Consider the following 25,686-nt stretch of genomic DNA (forward strand, 5'->3'; position numbering starts at 1 on the left):
GCTTTTTGTTTAACTAAAAGAATAACTTTATTTATATGCATATGTGTTTGGGTGGCGAGATTCTTAGGTAGATGTATATGCATATATCTTCTTTCTGCTAAAATAAACAAAACAGCATAACATTTCTCAGTTCATAGACCTTAAATGGTATAGATCTGCTTATGTCTTTCTCAAAGCACCCAGGAGTAGATGAAAGATTTCCAGATATTTGTAGTTAGTAAACAAAAAGATTAATAATTTGCCATTGGAAATTGAATTAAAAAATAAAGGATTCCAAGCTATTTTTTTTACAAAAATAAATTGAGAGGAGAACAGGTGCAAATTAAGCAGCTCTTGTTCAGAAATGATCCCAGGAACAGATGCAATGGCTTTGCACTGCACTATCAGGGGATTCTGGACACAAATGAAGCATAAACAGACTCAGAAGGGTCAGCCTCATACAAGGGGAATCCTTCAGTGGCATCAAGTCAGTGCAGAGGTTTCAGTGTCAACTCTCCTTCTTGTTACCTCTCCCTGCTACCAGTGCAGTTGGCGTGCCTGGAGGAAAGGGGGCACAGGGCAGCATTTCTTTGGAGCCATCAACATCTTCCATAACTTAGAGCAGCCTGAAGGGACCAGCCTGCATTCAAGAGCTTCAAGATTAGGAAAGTGCAAATGGTGAACATTATGTCACTTTCCAACACTCTCTCCCACACCACACACTCCTCCTACCTACCTGTGCTGTGCGCAGTTTGTCCAGCCAGCCCATAATCTGGGCTGTAAAGCTATGATCTGGAATGGCCCCTTACCTTCAGCAATCAAAATGATCAGATAATTCCACTAAGACAATATGCTTAATAATGCTGACCCACTCAAGTGTATCTTCCTTCCCAAAGTTCTCTCTCATGCTGGGGTGCAGGAAGACCAACTCTCCGTATGGATGCCAAGGCCCAGCTACTCAGAAATAAAAACTCAGCTTTCTGTGTCATGACTCTGCTAGATACGTTTAGTCGTACCCGAGGATTTGCAAGAAATTCCATGAATGTGCAAAATTGGTTGAGAGTTACGCACAATAGCTTATGACAGCTATAATCTCCCCGTGATGTAAAGTTAGCTTTGACTATATCTAGTGATTAGTTACTAAACATGACTGAATGGTATGTTGAAGCTCTCCTATCAACTAGAGTCATTTAGCATTAAAGCTTAATCTAGAAGGTACAAAGCCAACATAATGGTGACTTATTTCTTCTAATGTTCTTTCTAACTGCTACCATTACCCCACCCCAATGGATTAATTAATAAAGCCAAAATACACTAGTTGGATCTAGAACCAGTTCGATGACAGTTCTCAGAAAAACCAGAGGAACACAAAGGGAGACCAGCTGGATGATGGAAGGGAAACCATTGCTATTTTACGAATCTTTCAATTTATATTGAATCATGATGTCATTCTCTGGCTGTAACATTCCAAAGCCGTATCTTCCCTTGTCAAACCCTGGGATTCTTGCTTCAGGATCTTTCAGTTCCAAGTCAAAATTGGTTAACAAGATGAAAACAAACCTAAAATGATAAAATGACCAGGACAGTAAAGTAAATGATATTGACAATCTACTAGTTTTTCTATGCTTAGAAGACAAATAGAGAAGGAACTGGTAGTTCTGCCTATAGTTAAGGTTGCCTGATACTTTAAATTTTTAACACCCAGTTTTCAGTTGCTTATGACTTTGCCAAACTTTAACCATTTGGATGGAACTTTTCCATGGCAGGTGCCTGCCACAGGCTGAATTATTTTGGAAAATTTCAGAAAAAATGGTTTAGCCAGTTCCAAGAATGATATTATGGTAAAATACACTGTACAAAGTGAAGAAGTGCTATTGACAAAATAGTATGTGATCATATCATTAGAGATTGTATCATAATGCATGCAATGGGGCCCAATGCAGGTTGCACAGGAAAACTTAATTCTGGACTTTTGCAAGTTTTTCATTCTTAATATAACTTTGACTTTACAATTTTCACATTCTTTTGATGTAGTTTTGTGTATGCAGTATAAGTATGAAGCTACAGTAGAACGGGAGGCCTGGGAGCATTTCCTCTCTACTACCACAGTATACTACATGGCATAACTAACTAATTCACAAGTCATTTGGAGATTTTGTGATCTACAGTGTTAAAAAAAATACTTATTTAAAAAATAAATAAAATGTTTTCCAAAAGAGTTTGTGGGTTATTGAGGAGTACATACAGAGTTTACAAATGGTCTCAGCCTGTATTTATACAAAGTAGATGCCAGAGGGATTAGATAAATATTATCTGCTTTGCTATTTTTTTTTTTTAAACAGAGGTCCAAATTTTATAGAACAAGAGGGTTCTTATGCTGGATATTAAAATTACAAGTGGCCAGAATAACTAAGTTTCATAGACTCTCTGCATTTACTTACTGTTTGATGCTATTGATTGCATGGAACTTTCCAATACATGTGTTAATTCCTGCTCCCCACGGCATGTTGTAATATTTGAGCCTTTCCCCTCCTTTATAGAAATCTCTTTTCTCTGTGTTGTCTGCATTCAGGAATCTGTCGTATTTAAATTTCTGAAAAATAAGAACGCATTTCTCTCACCCAGTTATTCTCTGTCCCACGGGAGCAGATGGCTATTTCTGAACACCGAGGCAGTCATTTGCTGTATATTTGTATTGTGATATCCCCTGAAATGCTGCTGTAGGGAGAACATTAGAGGCTTTCTAATCACTGATTGGAAGACACTGAGAAGCAGGGAAGCCTATGATGAAACACCTGTCAGGAGTGATCTAGATAATACTTAATCCTGCCATGAGTGCAGGGGACTGGACTAGATAACCTCCTGAGGTCACTTCCAGTCCTATGATTCCATGTTTTCCAAATGAAGATTGGAGAATATAGGTCAAAAGAGCAGTGTGCTGGGGAAAACACAGATATGGACTTCCCTATCTAGGGTGACCTAACTAGCTTTTAGAGACATGAGAAGACTTTCCAGGGAACCCTGGTATGGACTGGGAGAGAGAGAGCAGAGCAAAGCGCACCAGCATGGGTTCTGAGATGAGAGATTACCCCAACCTCTGACCTTCCAAATGTGTGTTCCCTACCCTGCAGTCATGCAGCCATTGGGTATGTAGGAGCATAGGAAGAAATGGTTTTCTTCATTTTTTAATCTATTTTCTCTCTTAAATAAGTTATACATTATTTATCTTCAACTGTAACTTGGATGCGATTGTTAACATGAAAGAGAACCACTGTTGACTGTCCTAGGGAGCTGGGGGAGCCTCTACTTTCCGAGTGTGAGTCCACCAACCCTGCAGTGCCAAGCTCCACTGGGGACAGCCCAAAGTGAGGCTTGGAAAGGGCCCAAGTTTCTCTCCCTAAAGAGAAAGGTACAAAGGCTCATGCTGGCATATGTGGAGACCCTGAGCCATAGGTGTATGATGATCCACCATAACGGACACAATCAAGAGTTTCTTGCACACTGGCAAGGAGCTGTGAAATGGAGAGTCTTCAATGATCTCATCCAGCTGGAAACAAACCCAATCATTCCCCGATGCTCACCGTTGAAATCATGCAAACATCTGTCCTGCTCTAAACCTTGCCTGCCTGCAAAACACACACAACCATGAAGACCGTGTATTTTCAGCTTGGTGACTCATATGCTGAATCCTTTAGTCATGCAAAGTAATGCAAAACACATAGTTCACTGGTCTATCATTCCTGCTTGGAATTCTGCTTTTTCACCTATTCTAATAGAATGGTTAAAGCAGGGTTTCTCAAACAGGGGAAGTGATCCGCGGCCAGTTGGGAGCAGCGATCGGCCGGACCTGTGGACAGGGCCGGTAAACAAACCAGTCCGGCCTGCCAGGGGCTTTCCCTACACAAGCAGCAACCTCTGTTTGAGAAGCCCTGGGTTAAAGGGCCTATAATCAACTAACAGGAAAATCCACCATTGGGGCTGATCTTTCCCACCTATTAGGGCACCAGCTGATTGTCCTAGCATTGCTCATGTGGACCAAAACCTATTTCCTTAAAAGGGAGTTTCCCCGAATAAACACTGTGGGAATTAGCCCTGACTAACAAATACACCGAAGGATAGAGGAGTATGGAATAGTCTGAGTATGTTACATTTGTGCACTTGTGTTGACAAATTCTGAAAAATTAGGAGAGGCAGCTTGGTCCAGTGTCGAGGGCACCATACTAGGAATCAGGAGATGTGGGTTCTACTTCTTGCTCTACCAGTGACTGACTATGTGACCTCAGGCAAGTCACTTGGCCTCTCTCCATCTCCTCTCCCCATTTGTAACATGGCGATAGTGATACTTGCCTACACTGATGTGCCTACTAATACATATCTACCTCTGCAGAATGAAGGGCTTGAGGCAACCCTGCTGGAAATCAAACCTGGGATTCCAGAGAGCCTAGTTCAAGTATAGGTTCCTAAGTGATTTGTTTAGTTGCACATGGGAAGTTTAATTAGTGCTAACTATCCACAGAGCAAGCAAACAAACTATACTGGACATAACACCTCTCTGGTGTACATACTTAGCTGCTGAACTACTCTGTGAGATTCCTAAGGACACTCAAAGCTCTGCAGTGTGCATCAGCAACATGAATGGTGTTTTTCACTCTGGCTCCATGGCAGGGCTATGTGCTGGACTGTGACATCAGCTTGTATCTTTCATTTTGGTAGCCAGCAGGCTTTAGACTTATCTTGGAGGTAAGTGCACTTCAGCCAGAAAATAGCTGCAGGTGACAACTGCTTACTTCCCTAGCAAGGCCAGTCTATTGAGAAGCATGGTCTTGGCCTCCTTGTATCTGCAGAGACAGCGCCAATATTCTGAGGCCATGTTCTGGGAGTTCAAATGGGAAAATATTGGTCCACAAGAAGCAGCAATAGGGAGCTGACAGAACCCAGCCTAGATGAGTTATCCAGCAGGCAGAACCCAGCCTAGATGAGTTATCCAGCTGGAGCCAGGAACTGTCCTGTAGAATCAATGTCTTGACACCTGAAGTGGGGGACACTATTACAGGAAGTGCCAAATATGCTGTGATTCTTTCCCATATTTGGTCTCTAGGCTTTCACAGTGTGCAGCAATGCCTCTGGAATCAGACCTCTCTCTCACTTCATTTTCCAGCAATTACAGGAGCTGTGTCTCTGCAACAGAAGTGTTTGCAATGCTAAGTTAGCTAGGCTGGTCCTCCAGACTTTGTTGCCCCCTCTCCCTATGACAGCCAATGGTAGAGTCAGCAACGGCTCTTTTTGGTTCAGTTTTCCCTTGCAGTGCTCTTGGCTAGCATCTCAACCCGTTGAATGTTTTCTCTGGCACATTCTTTGGCAAACACTGATCCCTAGATTTCAAGGTCAGAGGGGGCCATTATGATAAGCTATCAAGATGTCCTGCATAACACAGGCCATAGGACACTTCCCCCCACCCCCAGTAATTCTTGCGTAGGGCCCGTGAAGCAGATCCTCAGCTGTAAGTTGTCAGAGCTGCAGTAAAGTTATGGGGCTATGTTAATTTACATCAGCAAAAGATCTGTGCACACAGTTTGTGGGTGAGCTATAGCATGTCTGTCAGCAAAATGTCCAGTGTGGATTGTTAAAGACTTTGAATGATGGAGGATCCACCACACCCCTAGGTCTTCAGCATGATCTTGTTATACTTCATCTAATTATGGCTTTTTCTGCTCAATTAATGATATAGCTGCTTGTGGTCAGAAATCTCTTTCCCGTGTAGGTACTTATAGACTGTGATCAAATATTGTCAGGGAGCCAGCTGCAACAGGGCCAGTCCCCTAGCAACTCCCTGGACACAGGGATCCTAATGGGGGCTGCCTGATTGACTTCACTTCCTGATTGATGGAGAATTGGAGCTAGCTACTATTTAATCCAGCAACAGCCAATGCTGGCTGGCTGCTCAACATGTTCCCTACCCACAGCTGGCTTGGTCCTGCTTCCTGCACTTACTACTTCTCTGCCTGCCCCTGTGCCCTCTTCAACCCATACCCTTCTCCATTCTTGACACCACAGCTCTGCTTTCTGACCAAATCTCTGACTCACCCATTGGTTCTGGCATTCAGCTTCTGCTCCCTGGCCCTGACCCTCAGCTCTGTTCTTAATTATAGCTCCAGATATTCTGTGGCCCTGAACCTTAACTTCAGTTCAGCTCCATTCTAACCTCCAGGCCTGGCAACCCCTATGGCTCTGTCCATTAGGCCCAACAGCCCATGTCCTTGAGAAGCATAATGGAACACAAAGATTTTTGTAGCCTGGGAAGTGTCTCTGCAACCCAACATCATAAATGGAGAAACACAATTCATGCTAGGAGAAGCTATAAATTCCCCCAGATTAATGGGCATAAACAGAAATCCACTAACAGCTTGAATTTAGTGCTGGTGGAAAGCAATGAATTGACAATCCTGGAGACTGAAGTCCTGAGTTTATCCACAAAACGGGAGCTGCATGTACAAGTTTTCCTCACCCTGTCCTATTGATGCACCTCCACTCTAAGCTATAGGACCTGCCTCTAGGGACACAGACTTAGTTCACTGGAGCCCTTACATGTGATTCAGCTGCAGGATTTGGGAGCAGGTCACTTTACCACACAAACAAACCAGTTCCCATGGTTTTTTCCAATGAACTCTCAGTGGTAAAATGGCATCAGGTCCCTGTATACCTTTGCATGGAATAAGCGCAACTTCAAATGATAACTGAGCTGCCAAGATTCACTCCCTGTGCACCCCAGCTTTGACTCTCTTCCAGCAGTAACGCGAGAGCATTAAAAACACAACCTATCAAACAGCCAGATGTGACATACGGCGCTGAGCTGCTATTGCTATTGAGAAAGGAGCGGTGACTCAAGGGGGAAAATGAGTCAAATTTTCTGCAGTCTTGCCTGATGATCTTTCGACTTTTAAAATCAACCTGTCATAAGGTTTTGTTGTGTTAAACTAATATTTGGAATCAGAACACTGTCTCTGAATGGAGCACAGTAACTTAACCAGTTATAAGAGGTCTTCTGACCTTGCAAACTGTATCTAATAGCATTTACATTGCCGTAATGCTGACATCATTTCTGACATTTTGGTCCATGGTAGACTACGCAGAGGAAGCAAAAACAGCTTGTTTCTTTGTTACCAAATAGCAATTAGCAGGGGGCTTAAGGGGTAACTCATGTTTCTATATTTAAAGATTGCATCAAGTTGTTATGGCAACTGGATAGTGGAATTCCAGTCATCATAACAAGTCAGCGCTGTCCTCATGTACCATTGTTTCCGCACTTTCATTTTTAGAGCTCAAGTTTACATAACTTACCAGCCTTTCCCTAACCCTGAATCTGAAGGAGAAAAATAAAGTAACTCATTTGATCTTTTTTTCAAGGCAAGCTTTTCCACTTAAAATGAGAAGCAGATTAAAGGAACATGATAGAATGTGCTCTTAAACCTAAACAATGTTTATCAAAACAAAAGCCAATTACAGAAATCCTCAGAACCTTCCAAGATGCTGGAGTGCCAGGATCCAGATCCAGTTGGTAGCAACCAAATGTTGTTAGCTTCTGGTGATCATTCTTGAATGGGCCATTCCAGCTTGGTTCCAGCCGCAAACAGGACCACTATGGTAGTTGGTACCCATTGGCAGGAGCAGCAGAGAATGTGCTGCCTGAACAGCCCATGTGGAACGAACTCTTTCATGCCCTCTCGTCACTCCCATCAGGTCAAGCCTGAAGCACTTTTACAGCATGGTAAGAGAAGTCAGCACTACTGTGGCCCAATGCTGTACCTGTTATCTTTGGCCAAAGGAGAGAAGACTTTGGTCTTTATACCAAGCTGTGTACTTTTATGGTCTTCATCTCTGTAGTATCCAAATCTCTAGAAGTGTCAGGCCAAATCTCACCTGAGCATTGAATATTCACACTGTTCTTAAAAAGAATACCTATAAAGCACAACAAGACACCTTAAAGAAACATCACAGTTGTGCTGCCCTCATTCAGATGCTGGCTGCTATCCCTGCTGAAAGAAACCTCATTCCAGTTTGGCATCTAACTACATTTTGTGCTGTAGAAACTGCATCATATGTCCAAGTCTCCAATTTACAGTTGTAAGTTAATGGGACTCTTCACCCAATCAACCAGAGTCTTGTCATTAATTCCTGCTGAATTCTTGGTTTCAGCTCTCAAAAGGGCCGGACCCGCTGGGCATGCTATACATAGTGCTACCCCTTCTTCCAACACCAGTGTCCCTGCTCTGCTGAGTTGCAGCAGACATCCAGGACCTTCTAGTCAGCTTCCCAGTAGAGGAGTCTAGTCACACAGTCTGGCATGCTCGAAGTGTAATGTGCTTTATTTACACAGGCAGGCCAGTCCTGAAATGAGATCACCCAAACAGCATGCAGGGCAATCCAATCCCTTCCTCCAGGATTTACAGGGAGCGGCTCTGCTTCAAGGCTTAACTCTACTCAGAGCCCCAGACTGAGAACAATCACTCCTGCTGCTCGCAAAGTGTCCTCTCCCCAGGCTGACTTTACAGAAGACCTCACATAACCTTAAGCTAACAATACCACAACCTGTCTTCCCAATTGCTCACAAGCCCAAACACACACTTTGGAAGACTATGGGTTACAGCACCACCTGGTGATGACTGCCAAAACAATACATAAACAACAACAGGCAGGGCTGGCTCTAGGCACCAGCTAAGAAAGCAGGTGCATGGGGTGGCAAATCTGAAGGGGCAGCACTCCATCAGTTCTTGGGGCAGCACTCCAACTCCCCCTCTCTTCTTCAGCAGTGCTTGGGCAGCAGCTTTTTCTTTTTTCATTCCTTGGCGGCAGTTTGGCAGCAACTTTTTCATTTTTTCCTTCTTCGGTGGCACCGCTGTGGCTGTTTTTGGGGTTTTTCTTCTTTGCTTCGCCACTTGGGGTGGTAAAAAAGGTAGAGCCGGCCCCGATAAGAGGTGTTCTAGTATTACTATTGGAATAGAGATTCTGATATTCAACTACTCTGCCAGTCAACTCAGAGTAACCGAGTGATAGATTTTCAAGATGAAAGTGACAGTCAGCGCGTGAAGCACTACAATTGGAACAGCAGCCATCAGATCTTTTGCAACCTGGCACTAAAGCAGCAGGTGGTTGTTATGGGAGGGGGAAGTCATTCATCCGCACTGGAAAGCACTAAATGGGATTCACCCAAATCTGAGAGAAAATAGCCAACAGTAGTTATAGTGCCAGCAGTTTCTGAAGAAGCCAGAAGCCCATCTGGGGCATCATCCAAAACGGGAATGTCTGGACTGTGCTAATATTCCTTTGTGGTGTATCTAATCTCTACACAGTCTGCAGGGAAGATTGGGGGTTAGGGCTATAGGGACAGGAGGATGGGAATGGGAAATGGTCCATATAGCCTGTAGTAATTACTGAGATTGAACGATAGAAGAGCCCTTTCCCTCTCCCATGCAGTGCTAACCACTGTGAGGACCCCTTTGCATCCCACAGATGACAGGGAAATAGATCCCTCTGTGCAGTCCTATGTAATGGGATTATATTAAAACTGTTCTGTAGATCTGGTTACATATAATAGAGTTACAATAACTCAGCCCTTTCTGCTCACAGTAATTGCAATGTACAGCACTGTACATTCAGTGTTAAAGGAATTCAAGTACTTCACAAGCATTTGACTGCACAAACTATAGATGAGGACAGGGCTGCCCAGAGGATTCAGGGGGCCTGGGGCAAAGCAATTTTGGGAGCTCCTTCCATAAAAAAAAAGTTGTAATACTATATTCTCATGGAGGCCCCTGCGGGGTCCGGGGCCTGAGGCAAATTGCCCCACTTGCCGCCCCGCCCCCGGTCAGTCCTAGATGAGGAGAATAAGCAGTCCAGCTTTTCAGAAAGGGGAGAGGACAACTTCCCACTAGACGAGTATGCAACAACCATAGGAACTGCACTGAGATCCAGCTCTCAAATACTGGATTGCAGCAATGTTAAATGAATCAGATGGAACTTTTCTGAAATTTAATTTCAATCAGGGCAAAATAAAGTCCAGGATATTTAAATACTAGCCATTTCAGGCTACATTTCCAGAATTCAGGTGCAGAATTGCATGCACAGCTCAGGTAACTGCATGCACAAATGACCAGAACTGGTCCCTCTCACATGCTGTTGCCTCATTTGCCTGTGTATTAGTTGGCCACAGTCAATGTGAGGATCAAACCCGAGACACCAAATGCACAAGACCCCACTACTTCAGCTAAAAGAGCAACCTTGCTAGCTGTCAAAAGGTTGCAAGCTCTTTGCTTGGTCCTGCCACTAGAGGGAAGCTTGAGCAAGTTCACTAAGCCAGCATATCACAATAGGCGTGCATGCAAATCACGGCCAGCTCCAGGCACCAGCCCAGCAAGCAGGTGCTTGGGGTGGCCAACAGTGAGGGGCAGCACATCTGAGTCTTCGGCAGCGGGTCCCTCGCTCCCTCTTGGAGCGAAGGACCTGCCGCTGAATTGCCGACGAAGACTGAAGCGGCGGCGGCAGAGCTGCAGATCACGATCACAGCTTTTTTTTTTGCTGCTTGGGGTAGCAAAAGACCTGGAACCGGCCCTGATGCAAATTAGGCACACAAATGTCCACTTGAACTCTGAAAAATCTAGTCCTTATTTTTAGAATTTAATTAACCTAAAAGGGCATCTATTCAAACTGGCATGTTAAAGATGCCAAGTTCAGGTTCAGTAATGCAGCCTACTGTATTATAGAATAGTAGATTATTAGGGTTGGAAGGGACCTCAAGAGATCATCTAGTCCAACCCCCTGCTCAAAGCAGGACCAATCCCCAAATGGCTCCCTCAATATGCTCAACTCAATCGTTTTAGATAAACCACTAAAGCTGGGACACAGAGGGAGCAGCACAGAACATTGTCACAAGAATTAAGATTCAAAATGACACAAAGTTACCTCTGGCTCCTCATAGATTTCGGAGTCCATCTGTGGGCTTAAATATGGAAAAAGACAGAGTCTGTCTTCTTTTCTCAGGCTGAACTTCCTGCCATCTGCCAGTCTCAGTTGCATGTCTGCAAGTACTTCTCTGCTGATAAAAGGAGCTGCTGTCAAACGCAGTGTTTCATTCAATACATTGTCTGCACAAGAGGAAAAGCAAAGAGAATTACTGCATGCACTAAACGAGACTGAGCTAACTGCAGGCTGCTTGCTTTACATTTATGCACAATGAATGGAATCGCATACCTGCAAAAAATAAATTGCGTAATGAAGTTCTACCACATCATATACTACCAAATGGCAGATATACTTTAGACTTAGAGGTTTATATCTCCTGCCTTCCCTGGGAAACTGAACTAGACATAAAGGAGAGACCACAGAAATACTACCCATGTCTTCAAGGACTTTCTCTGCAATTCTCCTGCAAAAAATGTGAATCCAACTATTTCCTGCATCTCAGTCAGTCAGGAGCTAACTGCTTTGTTACTGAATAATGTGTGCAGCTTTCTGATTACAGAGTGGCCTGTACAAAACCAAGGAGAAATCCCTCTCTCATTTAAAATCCATGTTTGACTATGTAGGTTGCTCAGCCTATACAAATTCAAGGTAGAGCCGTCCGTTAACATTACTCTGGTAGACACCCAAAAATCATAGACGGAACAGAGACATTGGATTTATGGCTTATTTCAACAATCTGTACTCCACTAACCTCCCTCTTTTTGTCCTATGACTGCAGAGGTGTTAACAGAACACTCTACCTTGAATGGTCCCTTAGCACTAGTTATGCTAAACAATCTGTTCCACCTTGCATTTTGCTGTGATGCTGAGAGTTCCTTTCTCAGACCTGAAGGAGAGCTCTGTGTGTGGCTCGAAAGCTTGTCCCTCTCACCAACAGAAATTGGTCCAATAAAAGATATTACCTCACCCACCTTCTGTCTTTGTTATTAATACTAAAATTTTCCATAAAATAATTTATGTATTGGAAAATCCTGATTGTTGAAATTGAACAAGTTTCCTGTTTTGAAAAAAGTTTTGAAATTGTCAAACTGCCTTGTTTCACTCTTTTTTAAATGAAAATGCTTGTTTCTTCAGTACAAAAGGTTTTTTGTTTAGAAATTTAAGTTTATTTATAGTAAAAATATGTAAAAAAAAATAAAGGTCAAAATCAAAATGAAGTGTTTTAAAATCTTAAAAATGCAATATTTCAATTGATCCAATTAAAAAACTAATTGGATTTTGTGTCTGTGGAAATTTTGAAAATTTCAACTTTTTGCCCCAATTCAGTACAGGAAAATGTTTCAAAATCTTGAAGATTCAGGAAAATCATTTCCTTCTCACTTCTGCTAAGAACGTTCTGCTTTCATCAAAACCACAATTGAATATTAAAATAGATTCAGATTTCTTCTCATTGCAGCCATTATTTCAAGTCATTAACCCAATTGAAAAGATTATGCTTCATACACTAACACAGTGACTTCCACCTCTCTAATAACAGTTCTTGAAAGAAGTTATCACTAAATCTGTTCAGTGTGGCTATTAAAACTGGGTTGACTGCTCACAACAGCATTACTTACTCACTATGCAGACAGCAGGTTAAAGATCAGAATGTATCATGTAGATACATTTTGTTGAATAGAAAAACAGAAAAGAGGTGAGCAATGCACTTGCTAGATAATAGAAAACATAACCAAGGTGAAGACATGTTCCTCAAAGTATGGAGAAAATAAAATTTACATTTCCCAAACACTTTTTAAAAACCAGCTTCTACAGCTTAAATATTATGTTGAGCTTTATCACTGAAGAATGGTATATAATTAAACAGTTATACTTTGCAGTTAACATCAGTCTAGTTAATTTAACACTTGTAAAATCTTGAATAGTACCTAGCAGGCTGTAGGCCAGGTTTTTAAATCTTTAAGGGGCACAACTGAGAGCAAAGTGAGAATGCCAGTTGCATTCCTACATTTTGACATTCATTTACCTGGGATTTCTTCTACGACAGCTAGGCACAGCTGTATGCAGATTCTCTGATTTGCATGAGCAAGCATATTAACTGCATGTGCAAATTAGGGCCATGATTGCATACATATTTTGCGCCTGCAATTTTGGCCTTGAAAATTTCCTAAACTGCTAAAGAGAATTTGAGTCAAATGGTACATGGATGTCCCCAAAAGAGATGTACTAACCAAAAACAGGAGTGCTGTCCAGCATCTCTTGGCTAATGCCTTGCATCTGTTTCATTGTTTGTCCTCTGTTTCTAATTACTTTTTCTAATTCACTTTGAACTGCTGCCATGGCTGCAGGATGTTTTAGAAGAAACAGGAGAAGCCAAAAAACTGCAGGACCTGCATTACCCTAAAAATAAAACACCCAGAAGGAATCAGAGTTATCCCAATTGTGAGCAGATGAATTGGAACAAACAGAATTTCCATTACATCACAAAAGGAAAACAAAGTCAAGTCAATGTCAATTCAATTTTCATTACAAGCAAAATCTTTTTAGTCAATAAGTGAAAGGAATGTGTTGGCAACATTTGAAACTTAACATAAAACAGTTCTTGAAGAACTGATTTTAAAGGATAAGTATCCTTCAAGCTCTTTTACACGATTAAATGAGAGTATCCCAGAACAAAATGGCTGCCTCAGAAATGTGAAAGATCTCACAATTGTGCCATTAAAAATGTGGACAGCAGAATTTGCTGGGTCATGTATCCTACAGTCAGCGAGGCAGACTAGTGTATGGCAGTAGCAGACAGTGAAGGCATAAAATATAACCCACTGTAGGAAACCTGTACTCATTTCAATAAGATTCTCTGAAGGCAACAGGAGAAGTTTACAAAGACAATAATAGGCAAGGATTTACCTATCAGTGTTTCAGCTACTGTATAGAAAAGTATTTATATGTCCAGGAAATAAATACACTCACGCTTCTTTGCATACAGTGAGAGATTATGTCCCACCTCTTGTATTGTGGTGAGTGGAATGTAATATACACAGTGATTTCAGAGAGCCCGCACAAAGCTTATGCAGCAATTAAGTCCCACATAATCCTATTTTAGTGGGTTTGGTTCCATTTCATCTGCAGTCAGCATCTCTCGCTAAGTTATATTGTGTATAAATCTATCCCAGGACCTGAAGAAGAGCTCTGCGAAAGCTTTAAAACTTGTCTCTCTCACCAACAGAAGTTTGTCCAATAAAAATATATTACCTCACCCACTTTGTCTCTCTAATTTTGATTTATAAGTGTTGAATACTTGGGCTTGGTGATACTGTCTTTTGGCCTCCTACATGTTGATTGTAAGATCCTCAGGACAGGGGCCAACTTTTTGTTTGGTGTTTATACAACATCTAGTACACTGGAGTTCTGGTCCTTGACTGGGGTCCCTAAGTGTTACCACAATACAAATCATCATCAAAGCCACTTTGAAGTGAGAGCTCAGCAAGAGTGCCACTGTTCCAGAGTGCAAGAGGAAATATGCCCCCATGTCAAACCAGCAAAGAGAAGTACTTGATGGACCAGCGCTGTATATATTCATTCTTGTTTTTAAAACAATTGTGATGATTAAGTAAAAAGCACAGTAGCATCGCTGTTAATATAGAGTGCAGATACAGTACATTAAATCTAAGTAATTTAAAGAGAAGAGTATACAATTTAATAATTCATTCTGTTTTGGTAAGTGCAATGATATTTTATCCTGCCTAATTTTCAAGTAAGGCAGTTTACTTTTTAATTAAAAAAGAAGAGGCATTTATAAATGCATATGACCATTTAATTATTCGTGTTGCAAGGGAACAGACGTAGTCATGCATTAGAAAGAATAAAGGATCTTTCCTCTTCCTGGAGATTATATTCCAGAAAACTACGTGAGCTGAGTAAATTCTCCTTGTGATTAAAGAGAGTTTCGGCCCACTGCACAGTGCAGTGTCATTGGAGGAAGAGTTGTTTGCTGAGATCAAACCAAAAAAAGAACAAAGCACTGAAAAGTCAAGTCAATGCTGTTTTAAAGCAAATGCCTTCCCAGCAATTATGTACATTACTGAGGCAGATAACAGGAGCTCAAATACTTCAAAGAGATTGGAGAAGTAACACTTCTCTTCCTAGTTCGCAGTGTTATTGTAGCCGTTTTGGTCCCAGGATATTAGAGACACAAGGTGGGTTAGGTAATATTTTTACTGGACTAACGTCTGTTGGTGAGAGAGACAAAGCACTGAGTTTATACAGAACTCTTCTTCAGGTCAGTGTAAACTCGAAAGTTTGTCTCTCTCACCAATAAAAAGTTTGCTCTATAACTCTCCCTTGTGTCATTAATAAGGCTACGAGTACGTCATGGGGGCACAGAAGTCATAGCTGTGGCAGCAGAGGACTCCCTTCCAGCTCCAAGACTCCCCCTCAGCTCCTGGCCCTGCAGGGGGGTGGGGGATTCCCTGAAACTCCCCAGCCCCCTGCAGATGGCAGGGGATCCCCAAAGCTACCCAGCCCCTGCTGCTGCTGATGGGGGATACCCTCAGCTCCCCAGCCACCATGGGAGGTGTGGGGATACCCTGCCAGACCCCCAGCTGCCTCCAAGCCTGCAGGGGGGGGGAGAAATACCCCCCCTCCAACTCCCCAGCCAGGGGGAAGGGGTGAGGGGCTGCAGCTCCCTGCCACTGCATGCAGTGGGGCAGGATGCTGGACCCTCCTCATTCCCCATTTTGTCAGGGATGCTTTTAGTAAAAGTCAGGTACAGGTCATGGCTTCCGTGAATTTATGGTCATTGCCTGTGACCCGTCCATGACTAACAAAATCATAGCCTTATTTCTTCATGACTAAGACCCCCTGCATATGGGTATCTTTTCCCTATCCTGGTTAGGATTCTATAGAAGTTATGCAGTGGTTTTCCACTAGCGGCACAGTGATCTGAAGTGTTGCCTGTTTGAGCATCTCCAGTAAAATCTCTGGATTTGGGATGTGAAAATGCTCCCTCACACTGTTAGGTCACACACAGGAGAAAGTGTTTTTTTAAAAAAGGTCTGAAACTACAGCTGCTTAGAAAGGTCCTTGCTCAGAAAGTCAGATGTGATCAAATGTAAACTGGAAATGCCTGGGGATAGACTGTCATCCGCACCAGACAGTATGCATTACTTCTCCTGGGAAAGCCGCACCTTGGCCGAGGACACTAACACGTCTTAAAATAAGGCATACACCACCCTCTAGTGGTGATTTATGTTATGTACCTGTCCAGCAGGTGTTTGAGGAAACGTGCACATAGAGGGGCAAATTGTGAACTCCTACTTGTGCGTGTAATGAGTTAACACACACAGTCTTTGCACGCTAGCACTTACACACAGATAGAGGCAGCTTCTTAGCTGGTATAAATGATCACAACTCCACAGATATCAATGGCATTATGACAATTTACAGCAGTTGAGGATTTGCCCCGTAGAATTTACATGCGCAGAAACTATTTAGGCTTAATTTGCATGACTTGTCTCAGTGCTCACAAGTGATACTACCCAAATGCCTCAGGAATAAATCTGTAAAAATCACGGGGTTAAAGTTTCATAGCAACTATCATTCACTGTATTGGAGCTGGGAATCAGAGGGGCTCCACTATGTGTCACAGATCCTTCACTGCTAACAATCCTACAATTCTCCTTTCTCTCAAGCGGTGTAGACCTGTGCTTTTGGAGAAGGAAGCTCAATACTCTATCCCCACTGTTGTCTTGCAGTTTAGAACAACCACGAGGAAGTTTCCAGCTTGGCCCTGACTTTGCCGCAATATTACTTTACATCAATGTGGGTGTTTTATTTTCTTTGACGTTTTCCCCATGTGGTTAGAATTTCTTCAGTGTTTTCCAGGAGCATCACAACCTCTCTAGTGGAATCAGTATCATTATTGTTAGTCCTAAGGCAATTTCTAGCTTTCTCTCCATCTTGTTATCTCCCTGAAAGAGCTGAGATGGTTTTACCTGTGTAGCCCAAAGCTGCATCAGCATGGCTCTGGGTTGCATATCCTCATCCACTCCCAGTTCCTCTAGGTGCTGCTTGTAGCTCTCTAGCCAAAGGCTTTTGTTGGCTTTGGAATTCAGTCTTTTTACAGACAATAGCTTCCAAAGATGTCCCTTGAGGCTGGCAGCTTTCTTTTTTTCTGCTGCACATAAACAAAGGCAGAGATTTCGTTATTAATACAAACATTAAGAGACACTACAGCTGACTAGTTCTAGTGACTCCTGGTCTAAAGTGTAAGTGACACAGATAGAAGGAACTTAAAACATTCACAATGGTGCCATCTACTGCCCATACTTGCTCTTCTAGAATAGCTCCTATGTAAAAGCAGGGCCTTGCTCAGAAATAATTTCCAACTTAATGGCTTAATTTCCAGGTGGTTTCCAGAACAATGGTCCTTTCCTGTGTGCTCTCAGCAATCCCCAACAGTGAGACTCTAATCACAGGTGCTGGACCTTGGAAGGGGAGGTCAAAAGCAAATCCATAAGAAGTAGGGGAATTTTTTCCCCCCCCATGGGCATGCCATTAATAGATATCTACATTCTTTATTAACAGGACTCCACCAGTGGAAAACAGACAAGTACAATGAACCAGGAAGTTCTCAACAAAAGCCACTCAGTAAATTGTGAGTTATCTAAACAGCTCCTGCAGGACAACCAGCAGCAGTAGCCACAGCCACACCATAGGGACCAGCCAAGCTCAAGGCAACACTTTACACCTCAGGTAGCAGAGCAGCCACGCTACTGCAGATAACCTCTGAAGACAGGGAATGAGGAACAGTTAGACCTCTCCATGGTGAGGTGTTCAACAGCTCCCGGCCAGAAATGCTCCTCCCATGCCTTGTCTACACTGGGAACTGAGTTTTGGTAGAAAATGTGTTGATTAGCATGCTGTTGAACCCTATTTAGCCCCGGGTGTAGACAGTCATTATTTAAAAACACAGTAGCTACTTAGAAGCTTGGGATTGAGCACACACAGCTAACATTGCTAGACAAACCCTTATTCTCCAGACTACTCCATGTGGATGTGCGGATATTCCAGTGAGGCTGGCGTTCTCTTTCTCAGCAGAAAGCCGAGGTAACTAGGTTCCACGTGAGCTGGGGAAGTTTAACTTAAGCCCTATTGCAAGGGCAGAGCTGCAGTACAGCCCCATCTGGCTGCTACTCCTGCCACACCATGGAGCATTATGTGGATCTGGAGGCCCTTTTGCTGTCCTGCGCCATCACCACCTTCCACACCAGACTATGCAGGGACAATGCAGACTTCTCCAAGTGTCACACAAAGGAAACACAATGGCCTGGTCCAGTTCTTGTAATGCAGGGAAGGCTTCAGAATACCTCAGGTGCCTTCAAATCCCCTGGGAAAGAGGGGCAGGTTCCTGGGGTGCTGAGGGTCCTAACCATTCAGGACTTTATTGGTTAAAGCCAGCATTTTAAATTGCACCTGGAAATAACTTGGAAGCCTGTGCAGATCAGGGAGTACAGGCATAGTACAAATGGCCAGCTGCACTTGGAACTGGCCAAAGTGTCTGAGGTGCATGCAAATGGCATATTATATGATTTGATTTACATGTGCAATTGCATGAACTGTACCTACAAATTGGGTGTATAATTGCATGCCTAACACACTTGAATATGTGGCCCTATGTCTATGTGTATGGTAGAGGGACCAGATGTCCTGATTTTATAGGAACAGTCCCGATTTTTGGGTCTTTTTCTTATATAAGCTCCTATTACCCCTCCTTATCTGTCCTGATTTTTCACATTTGCTGTCTGGTCACCCTAGTGGATGGTTCTGTCTGGCCCACAGGCACTCGCCTGCAGTTAGCATGGAGCGGGCCGCTCTCATCAACAGCTGGTCCAATTTATAAAATGCATTGTAGACCTCAGCAGAATGGGCCCGGTCTTTATCTTGGCAAGAAGGATCGTTGTAGTTTTCTTCTTCATTTCCATACAGCGTCAGGTATCCAGCTCTGTTAGGAACAAAGAGGGCAAATAGATTTGTATTTAAAATACAATGGGTGAAAACCTGGCTACACTGAAGTCAAGGGCAAAACTCCTGTTCAGCCGAACAGGGGCCAGGATTTCACCCAATATTTTTAGTATTTTAATCTTAATATAACATAATTAAAAGGCTCTGTGCAATGTATAGTGAAACCTTTTTAGATGACATATTAAGCAACAGTTACTTCTTAAGACACAGGATAATGGCATAAATAGAGTTTTGATATTTTAATTTGCAGCTGTTTCCCTTTGCTTTCCATGGAAAGATTTGCCCTTAGAAAGTCCAACATTATATAGGATTTGATGTATGGATTATGCCTGTTTGCATATTTTTGCTAGAGTCTAATCCAGCTCACACTGAAGTCCCCTGGTTTTTATATATTACATCCACACAAAAGGTTGTGGAGTCACACACTCAAAAGTTAGGAAACATCAGAATTAAGGTTGCAGAGGCAACCCTAATTTGCACACACACACACACCTTTGTGCATATGCCTTATTATACTGTGTTTAATTACATGATCACATTTATTTTTTCCACAGACTCTCTGCCTCATTCAGTGCACAAGAGGGGTGGCCCTCACTTAATAAGCAGCTATTCAACATTTTGTTTTTCCCTCATTGTTCAGTGTGTAGCCCCAGGCCTTATTTGCTGCCTACTATTCAACCCCTGTCCTAGAAGTAGAATTATTAATCTCCTCCTGGGCTTTGCTATGATAGTATCAGAGTCCTTCACAAACGTTAATTAACTTATCTTCACCATTGCCCAGTGAGGAGAATGGGGAAGACACTCTTATCCCTCATTTTATAGACTGGGAGCTGAGGCACAGAGATTATGGTCAAAAGTTTCTACTAATTTTGGGTTCCCAGTCTGTGATGATTTTTCAGAGTACTTAGCATCACATAGCACTTTATGCGTTCAAAGCACAGATCAACTGTGTGTGCTCAGCTCTTCTGCAAGTAAAACCCCAGGTATCAAGATGGAGCCTCAGAAAGAGAAAACATATCACTAGTGACCACCTATGAACATCTGGGTTGAAGTGACTTGCCTAGGATTGCACAGGAACTATTTGGCAGAGGCAGGGATAGAATCCAGTTCTCCAGAGCAGCATTCCACCATCTTAACCATGAGACTGTCCTTTCTCTTCCTGAAATACCATCTCATTAATTATACACCTTCCAAATTCTGCAACAAGTGAGGCGGGGGGGGGTCCTAGATAACAGCCTGCTCAATACACAACCCGAATTCATCCTCACACCTGGTCCAACTTATTTACTGAATGAGGCAGGGATCTCATGGAAAAAATAGCGTGCGATCGTGTAACTAAAGGCAGTATAATAATTCATACACACAAGGGGGTCAAATTAGCATTGCACAGGAAACCTTCATTCTGTAGTTCCTATCTTTTGAAGGCTTGACTTTGCAACCTTAAAATTCTCTTCATGTAGTTATTGTGTGTGTAATCTCCTAGGTTTTTTAAAAAGTAAACAGAAATTCTATCAGGTGGCATTGTGTGTGTGTGTGCGCGTGTATTCTATTGGATATAATTATTTTTAAACAAATATTTCCTCTACAGTTTACAATCCGAACATTGCCAGGCTGTAAACTTGTAAGTGCCACTGAAATGTTTAATGCAGCACCAACACCTTAGCTATGCTTTCTGGCAGTGTAGGATGTCCGGTACAACAAATGTCCATACTGCAGGTCAGTTCCATAGACCATTGGATGGATTTTGTATATCCTATAGCACACAGGGGGTTAATTTAATGTTAGGTCTGCAAAATCAACCCTAATTAAACTTCTTTAAAAAAAAAAAAAGTCATGAGCCAAATATTCCTTTTCTATAATGTCTCTTTTCTTGGCGTTTCAGTAAAAAGAAAAACTTTGCAGTTTCATTTCTCCATTTGGAGCCCTCTCAGTTTTAATGTTAATGACACTAACTCCTGGACTAAGATGCTATTAGGAGTAAGGCTGGCAGAAGCAGACCCTGGTTTTGCATTTCTGTAGAACTTTCCACGCAAGCCCTGCCATTTGTTTTCTATATGTCAATAAACATCACTTCTGTCGGGCAGGTAAGGGTCCTTACCCCCAATCAACACATGGGCGAAGTGAAACACAGGTAAGACCAAGATTTCCAAACCTGGCTACCCAAAGGCAAGTAGAGTTGTGAGTGCTCAGCACCTCTGAAAATCAAGCCACATATTTAGGCTCCTAATTCTGGGCCTGCAGTGACCTGTCCCAGGTCATGCTGCAAGTCAGAGGCAGAGCTGGAAAAACAAACTCAAGTTTTCTTGACTTCTAGGCCAGAGTTTTAACTACTTGTCACTCTGCTTCTTCCCCATCCCTTCATGAACAAAAAACATCTCTCCATTTGCCCCTAAAACACGCTGTTCGAAAGAAGAAAGAGCAAAACAAGGCAGCAGTGACTACAGTTTTAAAATATTAGATATTCTCAAAAAAATTTAGTGTTCATAGTGATAAAACAATACCTGCACTTTCATAGCATGTTCGAGGCCTGATTCTGTTCTTGCTGTACACCAATTTCACACCAGTGTATCCTCACTGGCTCCAGTGCCATTGCTTCTTATTGACAACAGTGTGAGAGCCACAGCAGGCCCTGGTGCAAACATCCATTCTTTTTTAAATGAGTCACAATTGTTAAAAAATGGAGCAGAGCTGACTGCAATATCATTCCCCTTCCAGTCCGAAGGGCTGAAGCTTTATAGTGCAGCACTTACCTGAGCATTATACCATAGGAAAGATTAAACAAGCCTTCGTTTGTCCACTGCCGGCTCAAATTGCTTGGGTCGGAAAGCAGAAGGGTCTGAAGGTTGAAGAACATCGCCTTGGTGAGGGATGGAAGGTTTTTGTTTTGCAGAGCCCTGCAGAAGCAGAAGTTACTTTGTGAAACACCTTCATGTATAAGTCTTACTGTTCTATAATTAGTGTTCAGCTGGGGACAAGCCTCACCTATTTATATCACACAGATCCCTGGGTATCTGAACCTAGTCACTTGCACAGCCCAAGCCCCTGTGTTCTGTGCAAAGGGGAAAGTAATGGGTAGAGTTCACCATGCTGCACTAAGGCACTGTGAAGTGGCCTGATCTGGAGTTTGTTGTTGCCCATTATGGAGAGTGAAACCAGCTGCACAGTTCTAAGATACATTGGGCACGCCCCAACATTTGGGGGTGAGGCTAAAGGTTGGACTGGAGTTTTGCTTTGGACCCATGTTCTGGGATAGAAGCCACTGAGAGGGAATAAGTGGTGAATGTGGAGATGCCATCTACGCAGATTTATTTTAAGTGCCTTAAGTGTTTTGTACTCCTGTGTGGAAAAGTGGCTGTTATAGACTTAACAAAAGAAAGGCCAGTTTGCTATGATATGTAGCAAGGATTTGCCTCTACTGGTAGCCACTGGTCAGATGAGAGGTTTGATTGCAAGAGTACAACGTTTTTCCATGGAGGTTACTGGCTTTATGTTGTACTTCCACTGGAACTTGCTACTACACGGAGCATGGTTCTTAAAATGAGCAGCCATTCTGTGACTTCACTAACCACATTGGAGCCACTGCTCTTTTCCTGCTACTCAAATGATTTCCAAGGGACTGATTATGGGCCATTCTCCTTAGCTTACTGTCAGCCTGGGGTTTCCCATGTAGGGCTCTCAGGGGGGCTTGCACAGCACTGCAGCAGCAATCCTTCCAGGGGAAGAAGCTGTGCTCATTTACACTGGTTGATTCAGAACACTACGCTGCTCAGACCAATTTACCTGAGGCGCACTGACAAATGAACCTGCCAACCTTCCAATCTCGGGGTGACCACCAGAGCACTAACATAGTGTGGGAATGTTAACATTCCCACAAGAGCACAATAAAGAAAGTGTATACCATAAAAGATCAGTGCCCTCAGCCAATGCGCAAATGCAATATTGCAGAATAAACCATCTGAGACCAGCCTGGTTTTATCCAAACCTCATTTCCTTATAAATTGCATCAGCACAATAAGGTCAAGCCACTCCCTCCTAGCAATTGAAAGTCCAGCAATTTTTAAACTTATAGATTGGAAGGCAATGTCTGACTAAGGGTCAGACATCTAAACGATTCACATCAACATTTCCCAGGCCTTAAAACTTCCACTGGCAAACAAATAATCTGAAGGGGGGAGTGCACCTAAAAGCGATTTCCAGCCATTCATGTCTCAGTGTGATGTATCTATTGGTGAAGCAGAGATGTTCCCAGAAGTTCAGACCACAGACTATCCCATTTTTATGACACTACAGTATAAACATGATGGTTCATTGCTTTCAGTCACGCTGCCGATGCTCCATCAGATGTACACTCTCCCATGGGCTTTGTTTACCACTGTAAACTATGTGGTTGGCATATTTATCTCTAGTCAGGTTGCTTCCTCTGCTTTTATTTAAAGGGTTTAAACATGTCTCGCTGCTATCACCCAGCAAGAAGTCACTACATCTCTCTAATATCTTAAAATATTAGATGTAAGTATTGATTCCAGAGAGAGTAAAATGATGACAGCCCCAGGGCTCTGCTGCTTATTGTTGTCTCCTGCCGAATAACTGCAATTGCTTCAGCACAATTTTTACTGATTTCAGGGTTGGGACAGCATTTTCTGGTGTACAAGTGTTTTGATGTCCAGACAGATAGTGTGAGACAGGCATTGCTTATTTGTAAGGTCTAAATCCTGCCCTAACTGGCAGGAGAGACCAGAAACGTTTCATGATGTTGGCTCTACCATGTGAATCTTGATATCCAAGGCAGGACACTATGGGGAGAGTTGGGGGCACTGCACTGTGGAGCCCGCTTTGCTGCTACTCTGCACAGCATTAAAGTGCAGCCCATCTGCTGCTGGTTAGAGCTTCCAGCTGACCAACGCATCCCCATGGGTCCCCATCAGTGCACGCATATCTGCTGGCCATTGCACCAAGAGCTCTCCTTAGTGCTATGAAGAGAGACCCTGTGCTGTTGCTTGTGCAAGAGACATGCTGGAACTCCCTATGTCCTCTCCTTCCACACACACACGTTGTGCATCGCTGTGCCCTGTGCCAGCCGGAGTCAGCGCCAAGGGTCAACATGACATTTGCTGCCTGGCTGAAAAGCAAGACTGATATACAAGCAAGGTTTGTTCCCAGATATAACCTGGATGACTCTTAGCCAAGTTATTTATATTCCCTCCCATGGTGTTAATTCTTCCTTATAAACTAATCCCTCTAGCCAGGCCCCTTATAACCTTTGTTGCTCTTCTTAAGTGTAGTACATACCACATTAAATAGGCATTGTGTGTGGTATTAATATAATATGTTTTATATATACACACACATTATATATATATATATATATATATATATATGGCTGTTGGGAAATTATGGTAACTGAATGTACTATGCTCTACCCACAATTCTGTTCACCCATGTCAAGCATCCCGCAGCACTTTGCAAGGCTGATATTAGCTTTGACATTAGAAAACAGAAAACTTTTCACGACAAAGATACATGAATACTTTGTACCAAGTACAGCTAGGGAGTACTTGCATGGCTCATCAACACTTGGAATGTAGTATTCAAAATGAGATATGGGAAAGTATAGCCAGGTATATTAGAATTGGAAAAGGTTCAGAAAAGGGCAACAAAAATGATTCAGGGTATAGAACCAGCTGCCGTATGAGGAGAGATTAATAAGACTGGTACTTTTCAGCTTGGAAAAGAGATGACTAAAGGGGGATATGATAGAGGTCTATAAAATCATGACTGGTGTGGTGAAAGTAAATAAGTTAGTTTTATTTACTCCTTCTCATAACTCAAGAACTAGGGGTCACTCAAGAACTAGGGGTCACCAAATGAAATTAATAGGCAGTATGTTTAAAACAAACAAAAGGAAGTATTTTTTCATATAAACACACAGTCAACCTGTGGAATTCCTTGCCAGAGGATGTTGTGAAGGCCAAGACTATAACAGGGTTCAAAAAAGAACTAGATAAGTTCATGGAGGATAGGTCCATCAATGGCTATTAGCCAGGAAGGGCAGGGATGGTGTCCCTAGCCTTTGTTTGCCAGAAGCTGGGAATGGGAGACAGGGGATGGATCACTTAATTATTTCCTGTTCTGTTCATTCCCTGTGAAGCAACTGGCACTGCCTACTATCGAAAGACAGGATATTTGGCTAGATGGACCATTGGTCTGACCCAGTATGGCCGTTCTTATGTTCAGGTACCCAGGACAAAAGCTGGCACAAACTAGGGGTTAAACTTAAACTTTAAATTGACATATAGGAGGCTTTCAGCTTGGAAACAACCATAATATAAACACAATCAAGTTTGAAGATGTATCTGTGAAGCACACCTTTTGTGTAAGATGAACACACTGAAAGAATTTGCTTCCCAGAAGGAGGGGAAATTTATATCTCCTTTTCGCATTGTACCTCTGTGCCTTTAGACAGCTAATTTGGCTACGCTTGGTAGTTTGGTCTCTTGAACATTGTTAAGAATGGACCACAAGTGTAGTCAAACAATTAGCTCTACCTTTTAGTCAATCCTGAGGTGCCCTGCCCTGAACACAGTACACCAGGCATGGCCTCTCTAGAGCCGTACATAGAGGGATTATCACCCCCCTGCTCTATATGTGCAACCCCAAACCACGTTAGCCTTTTTTTGCTGCCACACCATGTTACATTTTAAACCCACCAGGGCTATTATTGGCTATTTCTTT

At 42.7% G+C, this 25,686-nt stretch overlaps 1 protein-coding gene across 1 annotated transcript in view; it reads right to left on the minus strand.

Moving 5' to 3' along the window:
- Positions 1–207: 207 nt before the first annotated feature.
- PTGIS (prostaglandin I2 synthase) overlaps positions 208–25,686 on the minus strand; it is a 31,229-nt gene continuing 5,750 nt past the window's right edge. Inside the window, exons 4-10 of the mRNA XM_050918160.1 lie at positions 21,705–21,848; positions 18,780–18,934; positions 16,926–17,107; positions 13,164–13,332; positions 10,936–11,117; positions 2,421–2,572; positions 208–1,539 (exon numbers count right to left, since the gene is read on the minus strand). Of these exons, the coding sequence (XP_050774117.1) occupies positions 1,392–1,539; positions 2,421–2,572; positions 10,936–11,117; positions 13,164–13,332; positions 16,926–17,107; positions 18,780–18,934; positions 21,705–21,848 (1,132 nt within the window). The 3' untranslated portion in view covers positions 208–1,391. The remainder of the gene's footprint in view (positions 1,540–2,420; positions 2,573–10,935; positions 11,118–13,163; positions 13,333–16,925; positions 17,108–18,779; positions 18,935–21,704; positions 21,849–25,686) is intronic.

This window comes from Gopherus flavomarginatus, chromosome 11 (genome assembly GCF_025201925.1).
Source record: "Gopherus flavomarginatus isolate rGopFla2 chromosome 11, rGopFla2.mat.asm, whole genome shotgun sequence".
Classification (NCBI taxonomy): domain Eukaryota; kingdom Metazoa; phylum Chordata; order Testudines; family Testudinidae; genus Gopherus; species Gopherus flavomarginatus.